The 22,969-nt window shown below is 38.6% G+C and overlaps 1 protein-coding gene across 1 annotated transcript in view; it reads left to right on the forward strand.

Annotated features, from left to right (window-relative positions):
- The window catches only part of LOC140232991 (beta-1-syntrophin-like), a 91,352-nt gene extending 69,709 nt beyond the window's left edge, over window positions 1–21,643 (forward strand). The window contains exons 4-6 of the mRNA XM_072313096.1: window positions 16,014–16,216; window positions 17,188–17,393; window positions 21,389–21,643. Of these exons, the coding sequence (XP_072169197.1) occupies window positions 16,014–16,216; window positions 17,188–17,393; window positions 21,389–21,481 (502 nt within the window). The 3' untranslated portion in view covers window positions 21,482–21,643. The remainder of the gene's footprint in view (window positions 1–16,013; window positions 16,217–17,187; window positions 17,394–21,388) is intronic.
- Window positions 21,644–22,969: the final 1,326 nt, after the last annotated feature.

Raw genomic sequence — 22,969 nt, forward strand, 5'->3', positions numbered from 1 at the left:
TTAACATACTTGAAAAATTAAAGCCATGGATTATGCAAAATGTGTGTGACTATTGCACATAACACAATGTGTATGCCTCCAGACCTTGAAAATTTACTGAACACTGGCATGTGTATATTTACTATTTAAAGGTACAGCTATTGTGTGCCTTTTTAGTCCGTAGAATGGATTTAAACAGTTTTAATGATGACTACCTTTGCAAATTTTGGCCAGTGTGATATTGTTGCCAATATTCATATACATGCATATCATAAATTTTCAAGTGTTTCAGCTCTCTGACATATGCATTCCTTGTTGAAAATATTAATGATAACATGTGCTTTCCAATGCAGTAAATCATGTTATTATATGAATGAATGAATGAATGAATGAATGAATAAATATTTCTACCAATCTGAAAATTCAAACTGCATATAGGGATGTTGGGGAAAAAATAACATCAAATATATATGACAATTTGAGCAGAATACACAAACATGTTTCTAATAACGCAAATTGTCTAAAGGAAAACTAAAATAGCACAGCTTTGTAATCAGAGCTAGTCCTGTTATATCTCTCACCTGTCGTAAAAAAGTCCTTCTTCTTCATCGTCTTCTTTTTCACGTTCTGTCTTCCTCCCCGTCTTCTCTAGGGTTTGTCTCTCTGCATCTCATGTCATTCTTACTCTTTCTTGACTTCTTCCCTAATGGATGAAGTTGTAACGTGCTTATAGGAGCTTAGTGGTAGTCAGTATCCAGACGGTAAGACATTATGGCCATTTGGCAAGGTGTGCTTATCGAATCATCTGCTCCATAAAAGTGTAGGTGACTCATCTAGATTGATGAAAAGTGGAATTGAAATATTCTCCCCATCAACTCCTTCTTCCTATCTCTCTCTCTCTCTCTCTCTCTCTCTTTCTCTCTCTTGTACTCCCTCTCTATCTCTCAATCTCTCATTCTGTGTGAGTGTGTGTTTGTGTTCTCGTATAAAACGGTTTCAATCGGGGATATTGTAGTGTTTCACTTCAGGCAACCGGGGACACATTTCACACCGGGTATATGCTCATTTGTTCAGAGTATTTAAAACAAATGAAAAAGCGCATTCTTAAGACGCTAGGACTACAATTTGTACCTTACAGGTATACACCTTCCCATTCTGCATATTAGGACCTGTATGTTGACAAAAAGTTTTCATGCTATTCAAATGGGAGAAATTAACAGGTTTTTACGTGTGTCCTAGATTGTTGTGCATGCACATATACACTACATAAAGCCTAATTTTTTATTTTTTTTTTACTATTAAATGATATAAAACTGATTTTAAGGATTATGTTTTATGTTTCTAAATTTCAATTAGTCAATATATTGGAAAAATAATGACTTTTTTTTCAGAAACAAATAGTGGAATATATATGCCCATTTACCTTGAGCAGACTGTCATATCATTTTCTGGTTGGAGCATCTTACGAGAATGTGTGTGTGTGTGTGTGTGTGTGTGTGTGTGTGTGTATCTTTCTCTCTCACTCTCTCCCTCTCTCACTTTACCTACTTCTCTTGCACTCTACTCTGTATTTTTCTCTCTCACATGGGAGAAGAAGGGATCATCTTCCAGCAGGCAGCGAGAAAACTTCCCATCATGAATAATTTGTCTCTACGAATCAAGAGGCATCATATATTCAAGGCCTTCTCTGTGCTATTCATAGATCTCGGGTCTTTTCTATAATTTGTTTTTGGGTTTATCTTCTTCTTCCCCACACCTCCCCCCCCCCCCCCTTTCACTTACCGCAGTTAGGGTGACTGCGTTGTTGCATGCCCGGCTGGTGTTGTATTTCTGTCACAAGCCGTCGTACTGGCTTACATTTCCGTCACAAGCTGTACCGGCTTACACTGGTGCTGGCCATTGTCAAGAGAGCGTGCAGAATAGCATCTGCTTACATGTGTTAGAAATTTAAAGGAATAAAGATAAGAGAGAGAGAAAAGGAAAGAAATAAAGAAACAAACAGAGAGAGAGAGAGGGGGGGGGGGACTCAAAAGACAAGGGAGGGACAGGTATATTCATTTTCAGACCACTTTTTCCTCGACAGGTGTGAGAAGGGATTTTTATGATGGTTGTTGATTTGAGCAGCAAGAAAGGCTTACATCTTCCCACCTCCCTGGTTTTACTATCATGTTTATATCTCTCACATAAATTCCAGCACATCCACAACAGTAAACCAGCAGGATTTATACATTTACAATGTATAAATTTGTGATATACATAGTATGATATAATATATTTACATTATATAATATGTATATATATCATGTGTGTCTGGTTTATGTTATTCTCTTCTTTTTTTTTGGGGGGGGGGAGTGAGGGGTCATATTTTCCATGGATATTATATTAACTTGGATTTGATTTTTCATTAGTAGTCAACACAGAGTCTACCCTTTCAGTGACTTCTCAAGTGCAACTCTCCCCCCTGAATTCATCTGTAACCAAAAGTCATTGGCTTAATGAATAAATGATGCCGCAATCGAAAGCTTTTGTAGTTTGCCGACTCTCTGTTGCAGAGTTGTCAAGGTCAGGCTGTAAAGTAGTCATTTACTAAACATTAATTCATTCCCATCGATTGCTCTGAAAATATAGTCAACTCCGCTTCTAAAAGTCGATCTTGGCGGGACTGTGGAAAATGCATCGACTTAGCAGTGTTTGATTTATGTGTATGGAGAAAAATAGCACACTTCAGGCTATGAATGTAAATTAAGGACTTTTTATTTTCATGAACTTAGCCGATTATTTGACATGTGCGGCATTGACTTATGCGGAGGTAACCTTCAAATAGTCACATTGCCCTTCTTGAAAATGCAACCACCATGATGTATACCTCCTATAGATTCATATGTTTGTCCTTCTAAAGATTAAAAAAAAAGTCTTTGTCAGCCCATCAAGTATATCTTGGTAGAGATCATATAGGTCACCTCATCTGCTGATTGAAATCCATTGTTAAAGAAGTCATTTTCCTTTATATATATATATATATATATTTTTTTTTTTTTTTGCCCAGTCAAGTAAGGTGAATGTCATGTGTTTTGTAATTTCCTGTATATAATGTGAAATAAAAACATGTGAAGTTACTTGTGAAAAGTGTAGAAAATAAGAAATAACAAAACCTGCACATTGTTATTTGTCACATCACATGAAATGTTCAAACATTTCCATATTGAGAACAAAATAATTTTTATTTACTGTACATACCATGGTTGCATGGTTTTCCACCCAGGATTAATACACAAATCAATAATTGCACTGTATGTATGCGTGACTTTACAAACTCTGTTACTCGAGAAGGACAGCTTGTAATAAGAACACAGTCACTCACCGCAAGCAGTGGATTTATAACTCTGGGCTTGCATCCTTGTCGCCAATGTGTGGCGTGAGTTGTCATCACCGAAGCAAGTGATATGGGCAGTTATACGTAAATAGATGTTACCTTGTGCCGGCCAGCTGCATATAAAGTACTGGTGATTCCTCCTATATGTCTTAAAGGGGCTTTACAGAAATGGTGAGCGGCCTTCTAAACTCCGCATTTCTAGCAGATTTTTTTTTTGTGGGTGTTTGTTCTTGAAGAAGTCTTTTTATTTATTGATTTATTTATTTATTCCATTTTATTTTCAAGAGTAGTCCTTTCAGTTAAAAAAAAACAGGATTTACAAAGGGGCACTGCATAAAAACAATATCAGGAGGTCGTAGGTTCGAATCCTGCTCGAGTATGTACGCCCATGATTTTTATTTTTTTATCATGGCTACTACTACAACACTGATCGATTCAGTGCTCATTTACATCAATGTAGGGCAATTTGTCAATCAGTTGCTATGAAAAAATCTCGACGGAAGAATTTCATGAATTTGAATAATATAAAATACATACAAAGTTACATACAAAAGTACAATAAAAAAAATCATATTGCTTACAAACTGAATACAAAATCAAGATTTAAAAAAAATAGATTGAAGGCAAAACAATCACAGAAAGGCTCGGAAAACATCTTCCATCATTTGGAACCTGCATATAATACATCAAAAGGGCCTATTTTCAAACTCTTTCGGCTGACACATAAACTGCTAAAACAATTAAGAAGTCTGCAAATTTCAATTTCATTGTGAAACTTAATATGATACTCAAAACATTTTTTCATATGTATGTAAATAATCAGCAACATCCCATGGAAACCTCACAGTAAGTTGTATTCGTCTTCTATCATAATTTACAATCATTTTGGTGCCAGTGTCTCTGAAAGAAACGTTTTCTGTGTTACGACGTTCATGTGATGAGTATGGTCTACTGCTGTGTCTATTTATACTTTGATTGCATCTTCAGTATAAAAACAAACCAAAACATGTAAGATCCATATTCTGATCTGTATTAACAAATGCACTACACCTTTAAAACATGCATGAATGTCACTATGGAGATGTCAGACATAGAGTTGTATATCTTCTAAAATGCCATCCATGAATTACTTCTCATGGGAGACTCTGTTCATATCTAATGCTGATGTTTCAAGAATGAAATGCAGGTCAATATACTGTTTGTTTCAATAGTTAACTGTTGGGTTCAATTGGTATCGATAGAGAATGAACATTCCAATGTCTTTTTCACACTGGTCGTTGTTCGATGCCAATCTGGCCCCATTTGTGATTTGTTTTTTATTTGTTTGTGTTTTTTTTTTTTAGAGATATCGTCTGTTGAGAATGAGAAGGGTGTTAAAGTTGTCCCGAACACTACGGGTTTTGAGGCAACTTAACGCCCTTATCATTCTCAACCGACGATATATACAGCATTGTGCAAACAAAATGTTTTATCTTTCAAATGCTAGCCAGCCCAGTGCACAAACATTTTGCACTACTTGGTGTTCTACCATTCCTACGATGTGCCCTTTTGTCATTAGTATTGTCAATTCCAGTCAATAAGACATCACTCTCTCGGATATTATACTGCCGAGAGATTGTGAGAGAGAGAGAGAGGGGGAGAGGGAGAGCCATCCAAAGTATGGCAGACATTCCAGCCATTTTTATTTCTCTTCCTCTTCCCCCCCCCCCTCCCCCCTTCCCAAAGAGAGTAATTGTGACATATGATTTCCTGACATAATTGGACTGATATCTGCTCATATAAGTGAATTAGGGATTTCCTCCTTTGCATTTCATTATTGTTTTTACCTGTAGATAGGGTATATAATGCAGAATACTGCATGATTCACAGGGCTTGCCACTATGTTTAACTGGTGATCTGTTCGGGCCACTAAAATCTTTGCATCTGAAATGTTGGTGGCCCGAAATAAAAGCAAAAGTTATTAATCCATTTTGAATCTTCATCACTTGATTGGGCCCCTAAAGATAAATTTTGTGGTCAGACACCAATTTTTAGTGGCCCCAGGCCACCGCTAATGTCAAGTCATGATTCATGTGACACTGCATGTTAAAATGTGTGTATGCATCTGTTTGTACATAAATGTGTGTAGTTTTTGTCTTTATGTGTGTATCATGTTTCTATGTAAATTTCTTGTTAGCTTTTCAAATTGCCATAAGAGTGAATTTTGATTCTTTGAAGAGTACCTCTGCCTAGTCTAAAGTGGTTTTGTCCTGTTCCATTTCCCACTTCAATTCATGTATTCAGTTATTGAAGTCACTGATATGTTTATATATCCACTGGCCTGCCTGTGGATGTAGTCAAAGGAGGAAAATTGAATGCAATGACTGTCTACGTCATCGGTAGATGTGGAAAAAGATTGGGTAAAAATATGTTTTGATCTATGCAATCAGCCGCTGATACTGGCAAACATGTATATACAATCTAGAGCCCCTTTGAGGGCATAGTTGGACAAGAGAGAACATCCCCGCTTCTGCCAGTACGATTTTCAGGCTCCGTCTTTGGCTCTCTTCCTCAGCTCATGTTCCCTTCTTCTAACCTATGTAACCAGGAATTCAATTCCGCGGCATTATAAATAGATTATAGGGACCCACATCCTGGAGTTTGCTGCAGTGTAAAGGCAGATTTGTGTCAGGTAGATACACCAGATGCGCCTTGCGGCAGCCAAAGGGTGATGGTGGTTGCTGCAGCAACCCAGGCGCTTGCAAGCGCCGCCTGTCGCACAGAAGGCTGAAAATGTCACGGCTATCATCCTTCATTTCTCATCCCAATTCGTGTCGTTTTCTTCCTCCTTTGATCTTCCAAGAGAGCCATGTGTCGAAGCAATCCTTACAAGACTCACGTGAGAGAGAAGAAACAGCAGAGTGGAAATGGTTCAATGGTGTAAAAAGAATACCCAATTTCTTCTCTTTCCAATCAACATACGTATACTCATGTCTAATTCCAAACTGGATTATTTTTTTTTCTCTTTAGGGGAGACTAATTCACAGATCTATAGATGAGGTTGTCCTTGTTCGTTTGTTTGTGTGTATGTGTGTGTGTGTGTGTGTGTGTGTGTGTGTGTGTGTGTGTAATGCTACGTAGAGTTAATGATGTGCTTGTGAGTTTACTAACATGATATGAAAATATGAATGCCCAGTTGTCATTATCATGAATCATTGGAATTACTGCTAATTTTGTTAGTTTGTATACATTATTTCATTTTTTTATTCATTTGGGTTTTTTTTATTACTCATTCCAAGGAGTTATTGTCATCCCCCAAATTCGTGACTATTTTGTAGTGACTTAATGGCAGACAGAAATCTTGCTGTTCTGTTGAGTCTATGCTCTCTGTAATTATATGTGGAAGTCTTGAATGAAGACTAGTGTATACACCTGATGACAGTATAGAGTTCATTCGTCTAGATGTGGAAATAAGCTACTTTTTGAGATAACTGTCAAAGGGGAAGATGATGGTATTAGAGGCATAATAAGAAGGCTGTCATGACTGGTTTCATGTTGTGATCTGTATCATTTATTGCTCGTCATTCTATTCCGGGATTGACATTTTGGGCTCCCGCTGACTTCTATGCATGGAGGGCAGAGTTTGCTCCTACTTGTGTGCTCTTCCAAGGTCACCCTGCAATAAACCCATCTCTGTGTGAGATGTATAACTTCACAGCATTCCATCCTTATTTGGTATTGCTGATTGATAGCGGCCACTCTGGGGGGCGAGTGGAATCTCCCACCACGGTCAGCCTTTTCTAAGTTGGGACAAAACTTGTCATCCCGCATCAATTTGACGAAAGTCAGAAATCGAGGAATAATCTCTAACGACTCTATCAAGGAATGTGAATTCTGCCTTCAGTGTCGCTCAGTTCATGCTTATTGGAGTTTATAGGCTTGTAATCCTGTCTGTCCAGTGTGATAAAGGGTCAGCTTTATCGCACAGCTGCCTATTGAGTTTTCGTATTTTGCTTATTGCCTTGGCGCAGTGAGTGACAGTAAGGGGGAGGCATGGCTGCCCCTACCTGGCGATTATTAGATGAATTTCGTATCTGTCCATCTACACTGTCTCTCTTCTCTCTCTAATCTCTCTTCATCTCTATCTCCCGTATCTCACTGAATTGCGTATCGTAGCTGGGTGTGCTGTGGACGGCGGAATCGTGAATGAATGGCGGTGTTGTGAACCCAATGCACTTTCCCCCTGACCTCAGTCGGATTTATTCATGACAGCTGTGAGCGGCAGAGGTTTTTCTGCCTTATTTCCAGGCAGTATAGGGAATGGGGGGAAGTAGAGCTGCTTTGTGCAGGGAAACTACACTCCGGTGAAATGAGTGGATGGGTTTGTTTATAGCATGTCAAGAGTGTGACGGTTGTGCAGTAATGCGATTCAGTATCTGTAGGTGGATTATATGGGCCTGTTATGAAACTGCTTTAACATGGATAAGAGGGGAACCCCCCCCCCCCCCAAAAAAAAAAAAAAAAAAAAAAAAACCAACAACAACAACAACAAAGAAACAAAACAAAAGCAAAAAACAAGAACAAAACAAACAAAACAAAACCCTAACCTCACATAATCATGAGCAGCCAAATGCTACTGGGGCATTAACCTGTAAAGTTCTGGAAATTACTTTTTTGTGGTTTGTGCTCTTATCATTTTATTGTGATACTTAGCATTCATTGTAGAATGAAATTTCTTATTTCATTCACCCCTTTACAGTCATAAGCTGTTGTTTATTGTAGTTGCAGAAATATCAAAAGCATTGAGATTGCTGAATTTATAACTTACCCCAGAATTGGTAACATATCATGAATTATTTAAGTTAATATATATTCTTTTCTCATATTGATTTGTGTGTGTGTGTGTGTGTGTGTGCAGATTTTATGATTTCATCCAATTTAATCTTTTCATGATAAAGGGTTTGTAATCAAATTCAGAGTTGCCAATTTGATGAGGAAAAAGTAATATTTTATGCAGATGAATTTTCCCTGGGCTTTAGGGCTTAATATACTGTGCCTAAGGAGGGACAAGAAAAAAAAAAGAAATGTTGATTGGGTGATAGATTACACAGATGATATTTTTAGTGGCAAGGATGAATAGAGTGTGTAAACTGCCCTCGTTGCCACCTCATTTACAATCCATTCACCGCTGCTGCTGATGATTTCAAAGGGAGCAGTCACTTCTGTGCTATAAATATAGAACTCTTGCAAGCCTTATTGTGTCTTTTTTGTAACCACACAATATTGTCCCTTGTATTGATCCATTAATGTACAGTACCCCTACATCTTGCAGTAGAAATTTGCAAACTGCTAGGGCCAGGCTGGGATTTGTGTATGTTTATATATTTTTCTTTGTTTTTCCAGCTGTTCAGACTTATATTTTGAGAAAAAGGTGACGGAATGCAGCTAGTCTCTCAGTGTAATAAGTTGTTATGCTAAACATTTCTTGTTGTTGTTTTCCTCATAGATGACATACCAGAACAAATAGGCCAGGTGGGGTAATGACCTTGTCAAAATGATTATAATCAAACCAAAATAGACAAAATCATGTAGAATGGCATGAACAAAGAAAAAAGAGAGTGCTGTAATAGGAAGGCAGTGGTATGAATGACTCAATTTTGCACTGTTTTCATTTCTAAACAAACTCTCCGGGAGTGCTACGGTTTCAAAATGCTATTAGGAATATCATGTCAATGACCCTTCTCTGCTTGGAGCAGATTTTTTCTGATCCCAATGGGAGTTCAGGCATCTCCTCAGCATACGCCCCTCAGAGCTCGATATCACATTTCCAATTAAATTTCCCTTATCAACCCCCAGTGTAATGAAGAAAGAATCATATTGGATTTTGGTCGGCGGCGGGGGTAACGCATTTTGCCACCGCTCGTCTGTGACGCTATGCAGTGTGATGGTGTGAGCCAAATGTAGACTCCCTGCGCCACCCCCGCCCCGTCCCGGGTTGCCGCCAAGGCGATCCATCACAGACCGGTCGTTACACGGCTGCTCTTCACGCATGAATGACCAAGATTAGCTAATGATCTTATTATTAGGGGCATACAGGCAGTGTATGGATTGGCATTGGTGGATAGTCGTCTCCGGCGACAGGGTGCTGGTTTGCTGATGCCACGATATGAAATAAATAGGAAAATAGGCATGTCAATGCCAGGCATATTGGCAAACTATTATATGCAAAAAATGATCGAAATAAGGCTTCCACTGACATGTAATTAAAGAGATATGGTTTGTGAGGCAGTTTGTGAGGTATAACCAGGGAGGTTTGTCTCACCTCCCTGGTATAATCTGATTATACACACCACTAGGTTATGAATGGTAGTTCTACCAGTTACTATAAGAATATTCACCTCATAATAAGTTCTGTAGAGGAGTGATTATGGAATATACATTAAATTCATGAATGAAACTACGATATCCCCGTGAGGATTGGCACATTCAATACATGTTTTGTACACTAATGCTTTTAAAATCGCTTGAATGACATAGCCATCAAACAGTATGATTTTACTGAAGTGACACAAAGCAAAGTTATTTTTACCATAATTCCAATGGTTTTGAAAGTCAAAGGTTCAATGTAGACACCAACATTTACAGGAGGAAGGCTGTAACTGTCTGGCCATCCAAAGTGTCCCAGCGGCTGCCTCCTGTTTTCATGACTCTAGAAACTGTACATATTGTTTGTGTGAACTCATCAAGTGTAAGGAAAGTCACATACTTGCAGGTAATATGGCACTTGATACACTTTGTACTTTTTACAGAATTAAGGCTCATTTCTAGTTTTATCACATACCATAGAGTTACATTAATTTTCAGATCTAATAGACGATTACCAGGGTAATTGGCTTTGCAACCCAGGTGGATGCAAGGAAGTTACTATGATCATTATCATAATTTGTTAAATCAGCATAGTTTTTATTGTTGATATCATTGTAATTATTATTATTATTATTATCATTATTATCATTATTATTATTATTATCATCATCATCATCATCATTTCTATTATCACTTTTATTTCATTTTGAAGTGCAATCAGTCCGTAGAAATGTGGATGTTCTTGCAATTTTTCGTGGTATGACGTCTTAACCATTGTTCATGGATGTCTAGAATTCTCAGACTAGATTGGCATCCCTTGAACCTCATATACGACTGCACCAGACATCCGGGAAGACAATTGCTCATCTAATTTTTATGATGATTGGGAGGGTAAAGAGATAGGAGATGAAAGACCAAAGAATCCCAGGTCAAAGATTAAACAGTGCTGCAATATTCAGTGCTTTAGGACGGCTTTATCGTGAGATCCTGTGTTGTGGTCATGCCGCACAGTTGTGCACAGCACACCACTAATGCTGCATTCGCAAATCGGTCTGGTTTTTCACTTCTTCAGATTTTTTTTTCTTTTTTTTTTTAGTGTGTGTGTGTGTGTGTGTGTGTGTGTGTGTGTGTGTGTGTGTGTGTGTGTGTGTGTGTGTGTGTGTGTCTGTGTGTGTGTGTTACGGTATAGTGTCATCTCATGTATTGTGGACTTCACTCTCAGACGACACTCTAGAATTGAGAACACCAACCACAAAGAATTGTTTCCTGTTGTTTTGCTTTGCGATGTTTTCTTCTTCGGGGGATACATGTGCTCGGCTGCGCGACCCGCCGAGCACCAATCTCTAGTTTTTTCATTTATTTATTCATTTATCCATTTGTCAATTTTTTTGTTTTTGTTTACTGTATAGATATATATTGTGTATTAGACAATTTTTTTTTTGTTTTCCTCCTTGTTGAACAGTTCATCCTGTGAGACTGTAATGTTCACTTTGTAAATGCAAGTTGGAGAGCTAGCAAGAAAGAAACAAAAACAGATAAAGCTGCAAGGTTTTTAAAAACTGTACTTCTGCATTTTTGTTTTGTTTTTGTTTTTTGCTCACTTGTAGTAGTTGCCTAGCAATTTAGGATGAATACTGAAATGTACAAAAAAAAAAATGTTTTTTTTTTTTTAGTGGCTGAGGTGATACCCTCAATAAGCATTGGATGCTTCATCTCTTAATTGATTTTTGAAAGTGCGACGGGTTAATCCATCCAGTTAGTGAAATGAAACATCCAGTAATCAGTTTGCAGAGTTCCTATATTAGCAGACAGAGTGTAATGAAACAGTCTAGCCAGACAAGGCAGAGCTGATCTAGGTTGGTGCTCACCTATGACTTACGTGCAGAAATGGGGTCCACCGTAAAAAGGGTGAGTTTTCCCTCAGAATCCGTCAGCAGAAATGCATCTCGACATTAGCGGTGTTTAGGAACGACTTGAGCTACGGGGATTGGGTTCGTGGGGCGCGCCAGCTTTAATTATGCCAGCCCCTTCAAGCAGTCCGAGGGTAGAGAGTGGGCTGATTGCAGCAACCCACAAGAAATCCAAGAATGCTAAGGGGAGAAGAGAGGAGGGAGAGAAAGCCTGAGAAGTGGTTGGGGGAATGAGAAGGGATATTCGGGGGTTGATTCACTGTAAACTGTGGTTAAATCTATCTGTCTGTCGTTTCAGTCCGACCTCAAGAGACTGATTGTGGATTATTTGTTCGTCCGTTTTCGTCAGACTCTGAACATTGATGGCAGGGTTAATTGAAAATCAACAGCTCCCATTCAAGAGGGATTTCTGATACCCTTTTCTCTCTCCCTCACCCTCTCTTTCTATATCTTTCTCTCCCTCAGTCTCCCTTTATATCTCCTTCTGGTCAGCTGGCCAATATTTTGAATGCTATCCCGCAGGTGTACCTGTAATTGTACTGTCTATCAATGTGGCAGATATATTGCAAGAGTGGCATTGTCTGTTTGGCTGGTGATATTAAAGTGTTATAGAGCAGATAAGCATCACAGATGAGAGATAAAAAGAAGAGAAAAGGAAGGGAGGGAGAGATGGAGAGAGAAAGATGGAGAAGGGGAGAGAAATATATAAAATTTTCTCTAGTACACTGGTTTCAAGAGAGGGGGAGAGAAGAAGAAAGTGTAGTATATGTTTACCATCCTCCTGAGAGAAAAGAGAGACAAGATGAAAATATTGTCGTGTGTTTGGATAGATTTCTATCACTGTTGTGAAGATATTTTTGTTGTACATGTATTTCTATGTCTCTTGCATTCCTTAGAAGCCATAGTAGCCTTAGGTCATGTACTTTTCTTATCACATGCTGCAGGTTACAAATTTCAAAATATCCAGCTATAAAAGTGACAAAGCAGAATACAAACATTACAAAGTACAGTACAGGTTACTGTTACTTCAGTTTTCTGGTTGTGTATCAAAAGGATCTAGATACATTTTTTTTAAAATTATGTCATTTACTGATGAAAAGTTAAAGGGTGTGTACAGTTCTGGTTGAGGTGAGGATTTAGCTTTTAACGTTTTGCGAGATATTCAGAAACCACTCTATAAGATGTCAAAGAGCATGCAATTCTAAGGGGTATCAAACGTTTATTTGATGAAAATCAGTTCTGAAATGGCTGAGATATCCAAAAACAAGGTGAAACAAAGAAATTCTAATAAAAGGTGTGGCCTGTCGCCTTTTATTATCGTCACTTTTTTGGATATCTCAGCCAATCGAAAACCAATTTTCATCAAATAAACATCGAATCCTTCTTAAAATTACATGCTCTTTCATATTTCATAAGAGGTTTCTCATTATCTCACTTCGGAATGTTCAAAACATGAATCCCAACCTCTACCAGTACTGTATAGTCCCTTTAATGATGCCAGGAGCATTTTGTTTGTATGGTAAGTGCTTGAAATTGCGGAGGATTTTTGTTATTCAGTTTTTATAAAGTTTGCTGCAACTCATGCTAAACCCGTAATACACTTGTATTCCTTGTAACAAGCTCAAGGTGAACTCCTTATAACTCGTCTTCTTCAAGTTTACCAAATGCTTGAAGGTGGTGAGTTATTACAAGTTCCAAGAATTCATATCAAGCTTGTTAGGAGTGATGCGAGTGTATTGCAAGTTTAGCACGAGTTGCAAAGAGTTAGTAAAATTTTTGAAGTGTTCAGAAATTTAGGACTTACTCATAACTTCAAGCAGAGTTGTGCCGACTTACGCCCAGCAGTGTCAGGTTGTTGTGAGTTATCTCGAGTTGCATGAAGAGCCTTACCCGAGTTATCACGAGCGCCTCCTTAGGCAACTCGCCTTGAATTGTCATGACTTGCCACCTCAATTTGGCTAATTTGGAAGGAATTTTTCTCACCAGTGCATGCAAGTTTTGATGAGTTATAATAAAAGTTTGCGCTAGCTCGCCATCACTCGAGGCTACAACTGACTAAGTGGGAATGTAGCTTTACACATAATCTCAAACTGCTGCAAGTTGTTGTATGTTCTTAACTCTTTATGTGCCATGGTGTAAACCCCCTAAGTGCCACATTATTCTGAGACAGCAAAGTATACTTCACTTTGGGAAAACATTCTGTATTTCAAGTCTATGTAACTTTTACGGAATTTCTTACCCTCGACATGACATATTGCACAAAGTTGTGGAGAAAATGCCAAGCTTTGATTTGATGTAAATTTATGTTTATTTTGCTTTCAAATGACCAGTGCCTACATTATTTTACAGGCATTACTTTTGTACACAAAACAGTGACAGAAAGTTAGAATTTACTCACAAATCCAGTATGGAACATCGCTTGATATTCAATCACATCATAAAATGCAAGCAATATGTGACAGGAATGGAAGCGCAAAGAATGCTTTCATTGTACTGTGACATTTGGCGATTTATCGATCGGTTTGGGCGGGTTTGTGCGTTTGAGCAGAATATGCGAAGTTGGCACGCCGTCGACTGAGTCAGGCGTGCAAACGTGGCACATAGAGAGTTAAATGTTGCGCTTTTATCTCTAAGTGATGAAAAGTTGTGTGAACACTATACTATCTTGTGCACCAATGGTTTCAACCTTTGGCTGTGAATAAAGCCATTGACCAGTAATTCAATCAAATTTAGATTTTATTAGTGAATGAACAAATGAGTTGTTATTATAATCTCTTTTTTTATAGAATGTGTAGAGTCATGAATTCAACCACACATTGCAATAGGTCAGTTTTCATATAATTCTCGCTTCTTCTTTTTTTTTCCCTTCTTTTTTGGTCTTTAAAGGCATTTTCTTTGTGAAATGTGATTCGTAGGAATCCTTTCCGTGTATAGCGTTAAGTTATTTTCAACAGCTGCAGCCATCTTACCCCAAATGGCACAAGTGTAAAAAGGGGATAGAATACGAGTTTGTGCTACTCAGTGATAGCTCTACGGAGAGCACGGCTAGCGTCGTAAGAATGAACGAATGCGCAAGCGAGAGTTAAAGCGCATTTGACAAATTTAGCAATCTCATCAGCCCAATTCTTCAGCGGTACAAGAAGCGACGTTGTCCGGGGTCGGAGAGGAATTTGAAAAGTCGCCTGCGATCCTCTTCATTGTGATGCACAGGGGAGGGATCGACCTGGCTAGCTTATTCCTCCCCTAATTTACGTAATTTCCTAGGGCATTTTCCAATTTGCAGCTACCCCTCACTCCCCCCCCCCACCTCACCCCACCAACCTACATTCAGTGTAACTCTTAAACGGATGGTGAAATCAATGTAACCATAGATTCAGAGTTGTAGCCATCGGCTTCCCATTATACAAGACAAGGGAAGGCAAAATGAGGCGGATTCCGGAAATAGAAGGAGCAGAGATAGCATCCAAGCATGGGGGATGGGAGAATGGGGGGGGGGGGGGGAGGAAAGGTGCCAAGAATTCCATCATCAGTCGGATGAGACACCGTCTCGCTGTCAGAATATCCTCCACGACGTCTCGCTCTTGTGGCATCTGCATTTTCACTCTCACTTCTGAAAGTGTTGCTGAAGGGGGATGCATGCCTGTACATCCTCTTTTCAAAAGGGCATTGGAAAAGAAAATTACACTCTAAAGCTAAGAAGCCTTAGGCTCTACAGAGAGAACTTATAAAAATGAAGACAAAACAATATCTTCTTCTGTGTCAGCATACTCCTTTCTTAACTTCATCTTTATCCTTGAAGGATTGAAAGATCAGTTTCAACATAAAATATACTTCTGACTGACATCTGTATTTATGCTTCAATGACTAATATATTAAAAATACTGTTTTCCACAGTAAGTAAAGCCTTTTCAGCACTCAGAATACTGCAGTGCTATTTAAAAAGTTGGCATCCCAGTTTCTGATTGACAGTCCAAAGCATTGTCCTCTCTCCCACACTACTTCCACAATGCAATGGCTTATTTCAGACAAGTGCTGTTACTGGTTTAACATTTGTTGATTTGTAACGTCTAACTGCCATTATACTGTATTTATTCATTTTCTATGGTTACACTCATTCCCTTTTCACCTTGCATATTTTTTTTTTATGTATTTTACCCTCTTGCGTTTGTTCTTACCATTTCAGTACCTGTACATCTCACATAGTTTTCTTGTATTTTTGTGACATAGTAGTTGTATGTGCATGGACAACAGCTTTGCCATGTTATCATCACTGTGTAGGGCCATCCACCTGTATTTTATACTGTAATCAAAGCATTATTATTTGCTGTATGTATTTGTTCATTGTTTCAAAGGGAAATAACTTACCATACCACACCTATATCCTCCACCGTCTCTCCACTGTACAGATTAATATACTCAGGAAGTCCGAAAGGCTCGCTATCCAACCGACAAGGGGTGGAGCTAACGTTCGGCACCAGGACGGGCACGCGGAGCGGCATCGAGGCCCACCTCTTCCGCGTCGACACCCGGAGAGACCTGGCTGCGTGGACGCGGCAGCTCGTCCAAGGCGCACACAATGCGGCTGTACTCGTAAAGGAGGTCACGTGTCGTAAGTCATCATCACCTATTCCATTATTTTCTTTTTCCACTGCTTTCTTTCAGTTCAGATGTGTTGAACATACTTATAAAAATACTTCTGTAGTTTTATTTTATGCATCATAATACTGTATTCAATTCAATTCAATTCAATTCAATTTATTTTCATACTTCTCAATGAAGGAATGTACATCAAATATAATAAAAACATAGTGAATCATAATATCCGGCTTGGATGCACAGTAAATTAATGTAAGCATGTAAAACATATAGCGGTCAGTTGCTCTTTGTGGTAAATTCATTTGTGGTTTGTGTCATATTTTCTTTATGTCTGTTTTCTTTTTCTTTTCTTTTTTTATTTTCTTGACAAATTTTGTGAAGAGAACAGTTAACAAGACAGTAGTGTGTGTTTTAAACAAGATGGGCATAATGAAATGTGATGAGATGAAATGAAATACGAGAACTTACATGCGCACTTCTGTGAGATGTGTGACGAAGTTCACAATTATAGTTTTAGCACAAGGACTATCTCCAGTTAACTGATTATCAGTATTTGTCAGTGTATGTGACATCTGCTTTATGAAAAAACAAAAGCATTCCTGTCATATGAAGTTGTGATAACCCTGTGTCAATCGCCTAAGCTGAGGGATAGATGTGATTATTTGATCTTATGCTACTCGTATGTAAATATCCCATAATAATTATTATTAATATCATAATAGAAGTAGCAGTTCTTGGCGTCATCGTCATCGTCGTTGTAGTATTTGTTTGTAGTATTAGTAGAAGTAGTAGTAGTAGTAGTTTACTAATAGTAGTATCATTAGCAAGAGAAGCAGTGCAAATATTAGTTGTACTAATATAAGCAGGCAACCAATTTATCCATAATATATTGCTTCAGTATTTTCTTATATCCCAGATATGACAGATAGAACTTCATTGTGCTAATGATAAGATCTGTTTTGCCTCTACCCTCTGTTACTTCAGCGGCTGCATGGAACGGTAGGGAGACGCGTCTGCGCATCCACTACGAGAACGGCTTCACGCTGAGCGTGCCGACGGCGGACGGTCAGATGGATAGCTCGAATCAGCTCAACATGCTGTGGTCGTACCCCTTTGAGAAGCTGCGATACTCCTCGGACGACAGCAAAAGGCTCCTCTGGCTGGACTTTGGGGCAGGGGAGGGGGAATTTGTGAGTATCCAATTGAGACTATGCAAGGGAGAGAGAAAAGTGTATTATACATTGTTTACCCTTTTGATTTTCTGCTGTCAGATTATTTCATTTAGCACATCAAGTCAGAAACACCATATTTTTGAGGTTTAATACTCTATCTTATTTATTATAATGACTAGGCTTTCACAAACTAGAGTAAAATATCACTTTTCATTGAGTCCTCTCAAAACTTAGCATAAATAGGGTGTGTACAGTTCTGGTCGAGGTGAGGATTTAGCTTTTAACATTTTTCGAAATATTCAGAAACCATTCTATGAGATGTCAAAGAGCATGCAATTCTAAGGGGTATCAAAAGTTTATTTGATGAAAATCGGTTTTGAAATGGCTGAGATATCCAAAAACAAGGTGAAACAAAGAGATCCTAATAAAAGGTGTGGCATGTCGCCTTTTAATATTATCACTTTTTTGGATATCTCCGCCATTTGAAAACCAATTTCCATCAAATAAACGTTGAATCCTTCTTAAGATTACATGCTCTTTCATATTTCATAAGAGGTTTCTCATTATCTCACTTAGGAAGGTTCAAAACATGAATCCCCACCTCAACCAGTACTGTACAGTCCCTTTAATCTCTGGTTCTAAAATTGTTGTTAATTGCAGTGCAGGATTGTGACTCCAAGACAGCCACAATGTAAGAAGGCAATACAAACAGCTATTTGTTAGCTCGGTTAGATGCAATTTACAGTTACAGAGTGCTTTTAGGAGCAACAACATTCATAATGCCCTGAATAAAAGCAGTCTATATAAATTTTGGTGAAATTTTTCTTGCCTATTGCAAATGTCATGTTACAAATCCAAAGTAGCAATCATCTGCACTGCTGTAGACATTTGCATTGCAGTTGCATTGGACATATGTCACATCTCGCACTTTTGAAATCAACTATTTACAATACATGTACAATTTTGCATCCCTACCGCCCAAAAGAGGGCAGTTTAGTACTATAGGGCAGTCTGAGTAGTACTATTTGGCACTTTAGTACTATATTTATTGTTGAATTCATGCCCCCAGTTTCACCCATCAGAATCAAGAATTCATCAAATGAGGTATATAACACTGTTTATTATATCCACATATTTGCTTTAGATTACCAAGCTCTCTGTCATCTGAAGTGATGAAGTGACAATTTAATGGAATTGCGTGGTGCATTGACAATGAGTGAATACCTGAAAAAAAAAAGACAACAAAAAAGTTTAAAAGATAAATGAATTCACATGGTCACACACACGGGCAATACTTTTAATCTTCATTAATTTGTGTAATGTGTGTCTGGCCTGATGGCCAAATGAGACTTTGGCTGTTGAAAAGGTTCGTAGCGGGGACGAGCTTTGGCTCGACTGTATCAGTGATGGCTGTTCTCCCCCTCCCCCTCCCCCTCCCCCTCCCCATACCCCACCATTTTCAGTGACTCATTAGCGTGCATTACTGCAAGTTTTATTGCACAACCTCTTTTGCGCGAAGCATAGGACACAGTGCCATTATGAGATTGTGCCATGCTAAAGGTGAAAGGGGCAGCATGCCTTTTATTGTGCAGTGTGCTCTCCTCAAATTATCCAGCCATGATGACTAATATTCAGGTCCCCCATTAGTATGTGACACATACATGTATGAAGTTAGAAACCAAAAACAAAAGATAGCTGGTTTGACCTTCCTCATTTGTGCCATTTTATGAGAAGGGTAGACATTCAAAACATGTGCATATTTGTTTGTTTTTTTTTGTTTGTTTTTTTGTTTTTGTTTTTTGTTTTTTTTGGTTTAACACCAAAGGGATCATTGCTATGTATTGTAAATACGGCATGCATAGTTAGATAATATTTCCGCTATTGTGAAATGTGTTACTTGTTTCACAAAAACACTTGCATGTTTCCAAATTACTTTTTATACAAAATGAAAATTCCTTTTTATGGGGGGGGGGGGGGGGCTATTTTCCTTGTTCCATACCCATACAAAGACATCTTCAAAAACACAAATCTTTCGTGTTATCATTCAATTTCAGCATCTGACAACAGACTCTATCTCCGGGGCGGTAACATGCACTTTGCCAAGTTACTTGATAGCACAAAGGTCATGTTAAAGAATAGGAGTTTCACAGTTTTGTTGTATTGTGGGCAGTGAATGATTATACATACGGGATGTCTGTGCACTTCATGTGAAATCAGGTGTGCCAAGCTTCATGCATCAATACTAAAATTATGATTCTAAGATAATAATAATGACCTATCCAAAAATGATATCTTTTATCCAAAACTTAACACAAGGATGGCGAGTAAGTTGTTGTTAAACACGTTTGAACAGGTCCCAAGAAGGCATTTTTAGTTCTGGTGCTATAGAGGGTCTTTTACTGTGACACTACAGGTATTTTTTTTAAATGAAATTGCATTCATATGTGATTGTGATAACATTTTTTTTTTTATGCCTCCGCCACGAAGTGGTGCCAGAGGCATTATGTTTTCGGGTTGTCCGTCCGTCCGTCCTTCCGTCCGTCCGTCCTTCCGTCTGTCCGTCCGTCCGTCCTTCCGTCCGTCCGTCCGTCCGTCCGTCCTTCCGTCCGTCCGTAATGAATTTTGTGGACAAGGTAACTATCGAAACCTGTTGAGGTATCCTGATGAAACTTGGCATGTATGTGTATTAGGGGGTGAAGTTGTGCCTATCAACTTTTGAGTGCACATGCTCAAGGTCAAAAGGTCAAGGTCAAATATATAAAATTTCACTATTTCCACCATATCTAGTGAATGCCTGATGATATTTTCTTGAAACTTAGTGTATACATGTATTACCCAATTAAGATTCTCTGGTGAAAGTTTGGGTCATGAGGTCAAAGGTCAAAGGTCAAAAGGTCAGGGTCAAATACATAAAATTTTACTATTTCCACCATATCTATTGAATGCCTGAAGAGATTTTCTTGAAACTTAGTGTATACATGTATTACCCAATTAAGATTCTCTGGTGAAAGTTTGGGTCATGAGGTCAAAGGTCAAAAGGTCAGGGTCAAATACATAAAATTTCACTGTTTCCACCATTTATCTATTGAATGCCTGAAGAGATTTTCTTGAAACTTAGTGTATACATGTATTACCCAATTAAGATTCTCTGGTGAAAGTTTGAGTCATGAGGTCAAAGGTCAAAAGGTAAAATTAAAATATTAAAACTTCTTTTTTTTCTCCGTACCTTGGAAAATTGTTCAAGGTATCTTCATGGAACATAGTATATACATGTACTGACTGGAAGTGATTATCTAGAGAATGTAGGGTTCATGGGGTCAAAGGTCAGGGGTCAAAGGTCAAGTGCAAGACTTCAAAATTTTACTATTACCCTCATATTTATGCAATGCCAGCAGGGTTATTTTTTTACACTTGGTGTATGCGTGTGTAACCTAATAGAAATTCTCTGGAAAGTTTTTTTTTTTTTCTCTTTTTGCCTCAAAGGTCAAAAGGTCAAAGATCAAGTGAAAGTGCTGAACTAACTTTTTCCTCCATATCTCGGAAGTGGCTCAAGTTACCTTGAAACTTAGTACATATTATGCATGTTCTACCTGAAAGTAATTATCTTATGAATTTTAGGGTCAAGGGCCAGATGAAAATGGTAACAATTTACTATTCAATTCAGAAATTGCACTTTTTCTCCACACCTGTACCTTGAAAATTACTCAATGCCTAAATGTATGAATGGGTCAAAGTCAAGTTAAAGTCCTTAAATCCCTAGATACATGCTCTCCTATTCATCCAATTAAACCTACGTCAAGGAAGGTGAACATTCAACACATTAGTGACAAACTTGTCATTCCAATATTTTACCAATTTTGTGAAAATGTAATCACACAGTGTCCACATGTACTATCTAGACCTATTGGGAAAATCATGCATTATGGCGGAGGCATACCAGTCGCCAAAGCGACATTTCTAGTTATTCTTCCTTCTGTAATCTACTGTTATCATTTGCATTTCTCATCTTACAGGAGCTGGATCTTCATGGCTGTCCCAAACCCATCGTCTTCATCATCCACACCTTTCTGAGTGCGAAGGTCACCAGAATGGGTCTGTTTGCCTGATGGCGGGCCAGCTCTCTCTCTCATCAGGTTTGGTCACCACGGTGATGGAGAATGGCAAACAAAGACAGAAACAAAGACAACAACAACAAAAAGCACTGTGGCCGTCCGTACATCTGAACTGTGTGGTTTTTTTTTTTTGTGTGTACATACCGTGTGCTCAGGAGAGGAGTTAAGAGAGATGATGGTGGCAGTCAACAGTCTCTAAAGATTCTCTTCCCCCTGCCATTTTGAGGAGATGAGCTTTTAGGAGCCACTAGCACAGGATGATAGCATTCTTCTTTTGTTTTGTGCATATGTAGCATTGGCAGCTGGGAGAGTGACAGTATACATCCTTGCTGGTCGTAGCTTTGGAGGGACCCGGATCACTCAATACACTCCCCCTCTATAGTGCCCACATGTCGTGCCACTTCATGTAGAGTGAGGAGCGACATTGGGAATGATGTTCCGAGGAAAGTTCATTCAACCCGAGAAATATTTCTGTGCTGCATGCATCCTCCCTGCCCAAGATGCCTACACTTGTCCGCCCGTCGTTGTGCCACATCACCATGGTAACCACCGCCACCCTCAACATCTCAAACCAAGCATCATCGCGATAGCGCTGGAACCAATTGATGTTTGCAATGAGTGGAACGTCAGCCCTGATGTTCCTATCTAGGTATCACATTATAGTCTAAATGTCCAGAAGCTACACAGATGTAACAAGCAACTCAAATCAGCAGTCTGTGACCTGGCAATGTCAGCACAACCTCAAACAGCATTACATATTACTGCAATCTGAGTGAGAGCAATGCAGTGGATTTCCTTTGCCATGACTTCAAAAATAGGTTTCCATTTTGAAAGTTGTCCCTCCCTCATCAGTGAACAATTTCAACTCAATTTCATGAATAGTTTTCGAAATCACCAGTGACACTGTAATAGAAGTTGTTGAAAGTCATATTGAATCTCCATTTCATGTGGCCCTCTGATTTCAGGCAGCTCATCAGAAATGATTCTCAAGGAAAAATCAAAAGGGCAACTCAGGGGGGTTTTGTGTTTTGTTTTTGCTTCTTTTTTTTCTTTCTTTTTTGCTTTCAAGCTCTATTCATCTTTGTCCCACTCATTTCTTTGTAGCTTATACATTTTTCCAGTTTACAAACAAGGTATTAGATGTACCAGAGAACATCCAGTTGTGGTCATTATTTGTGGCTTTCTCAGAGCAAATGTGAAGGCCATGGCATGCTAAGCATCACAACAACAACAAAATGATATGTTTGATGAAAACAGTAATGGTCTTTGTGATCCATCCTTTAACAGAACTCACATAACTCCACAAATGCTGTTAAATGTGCTTTTTCATTACCACCAGTTTTATGTATAACCACACTATGCATCAGAACCAAGAGTAGAGGTATTTTGCTATACTGTAAAAAAAAAAGGATATTTTTCGCATGAGTAATTTTTCATGCTTGGCCAGGCAAGAATAGTTTTATGTGTTTTTAATTCCGTGGA

Source organism: Diadema setosum, chromosome 9 (genome assembly GCF_964275005.1).
Source record: "Diadema setosum chromosome 9, eeDiaSeto1, whole genome shotgun sequence".
In the NCBI taxonomy this organism is placed as follows: Eukaryota; Metazoa; Echinodermata; class Echinoidea; order Diadematoida; family Diadematidae; genus Diadema; species Diadema setosum.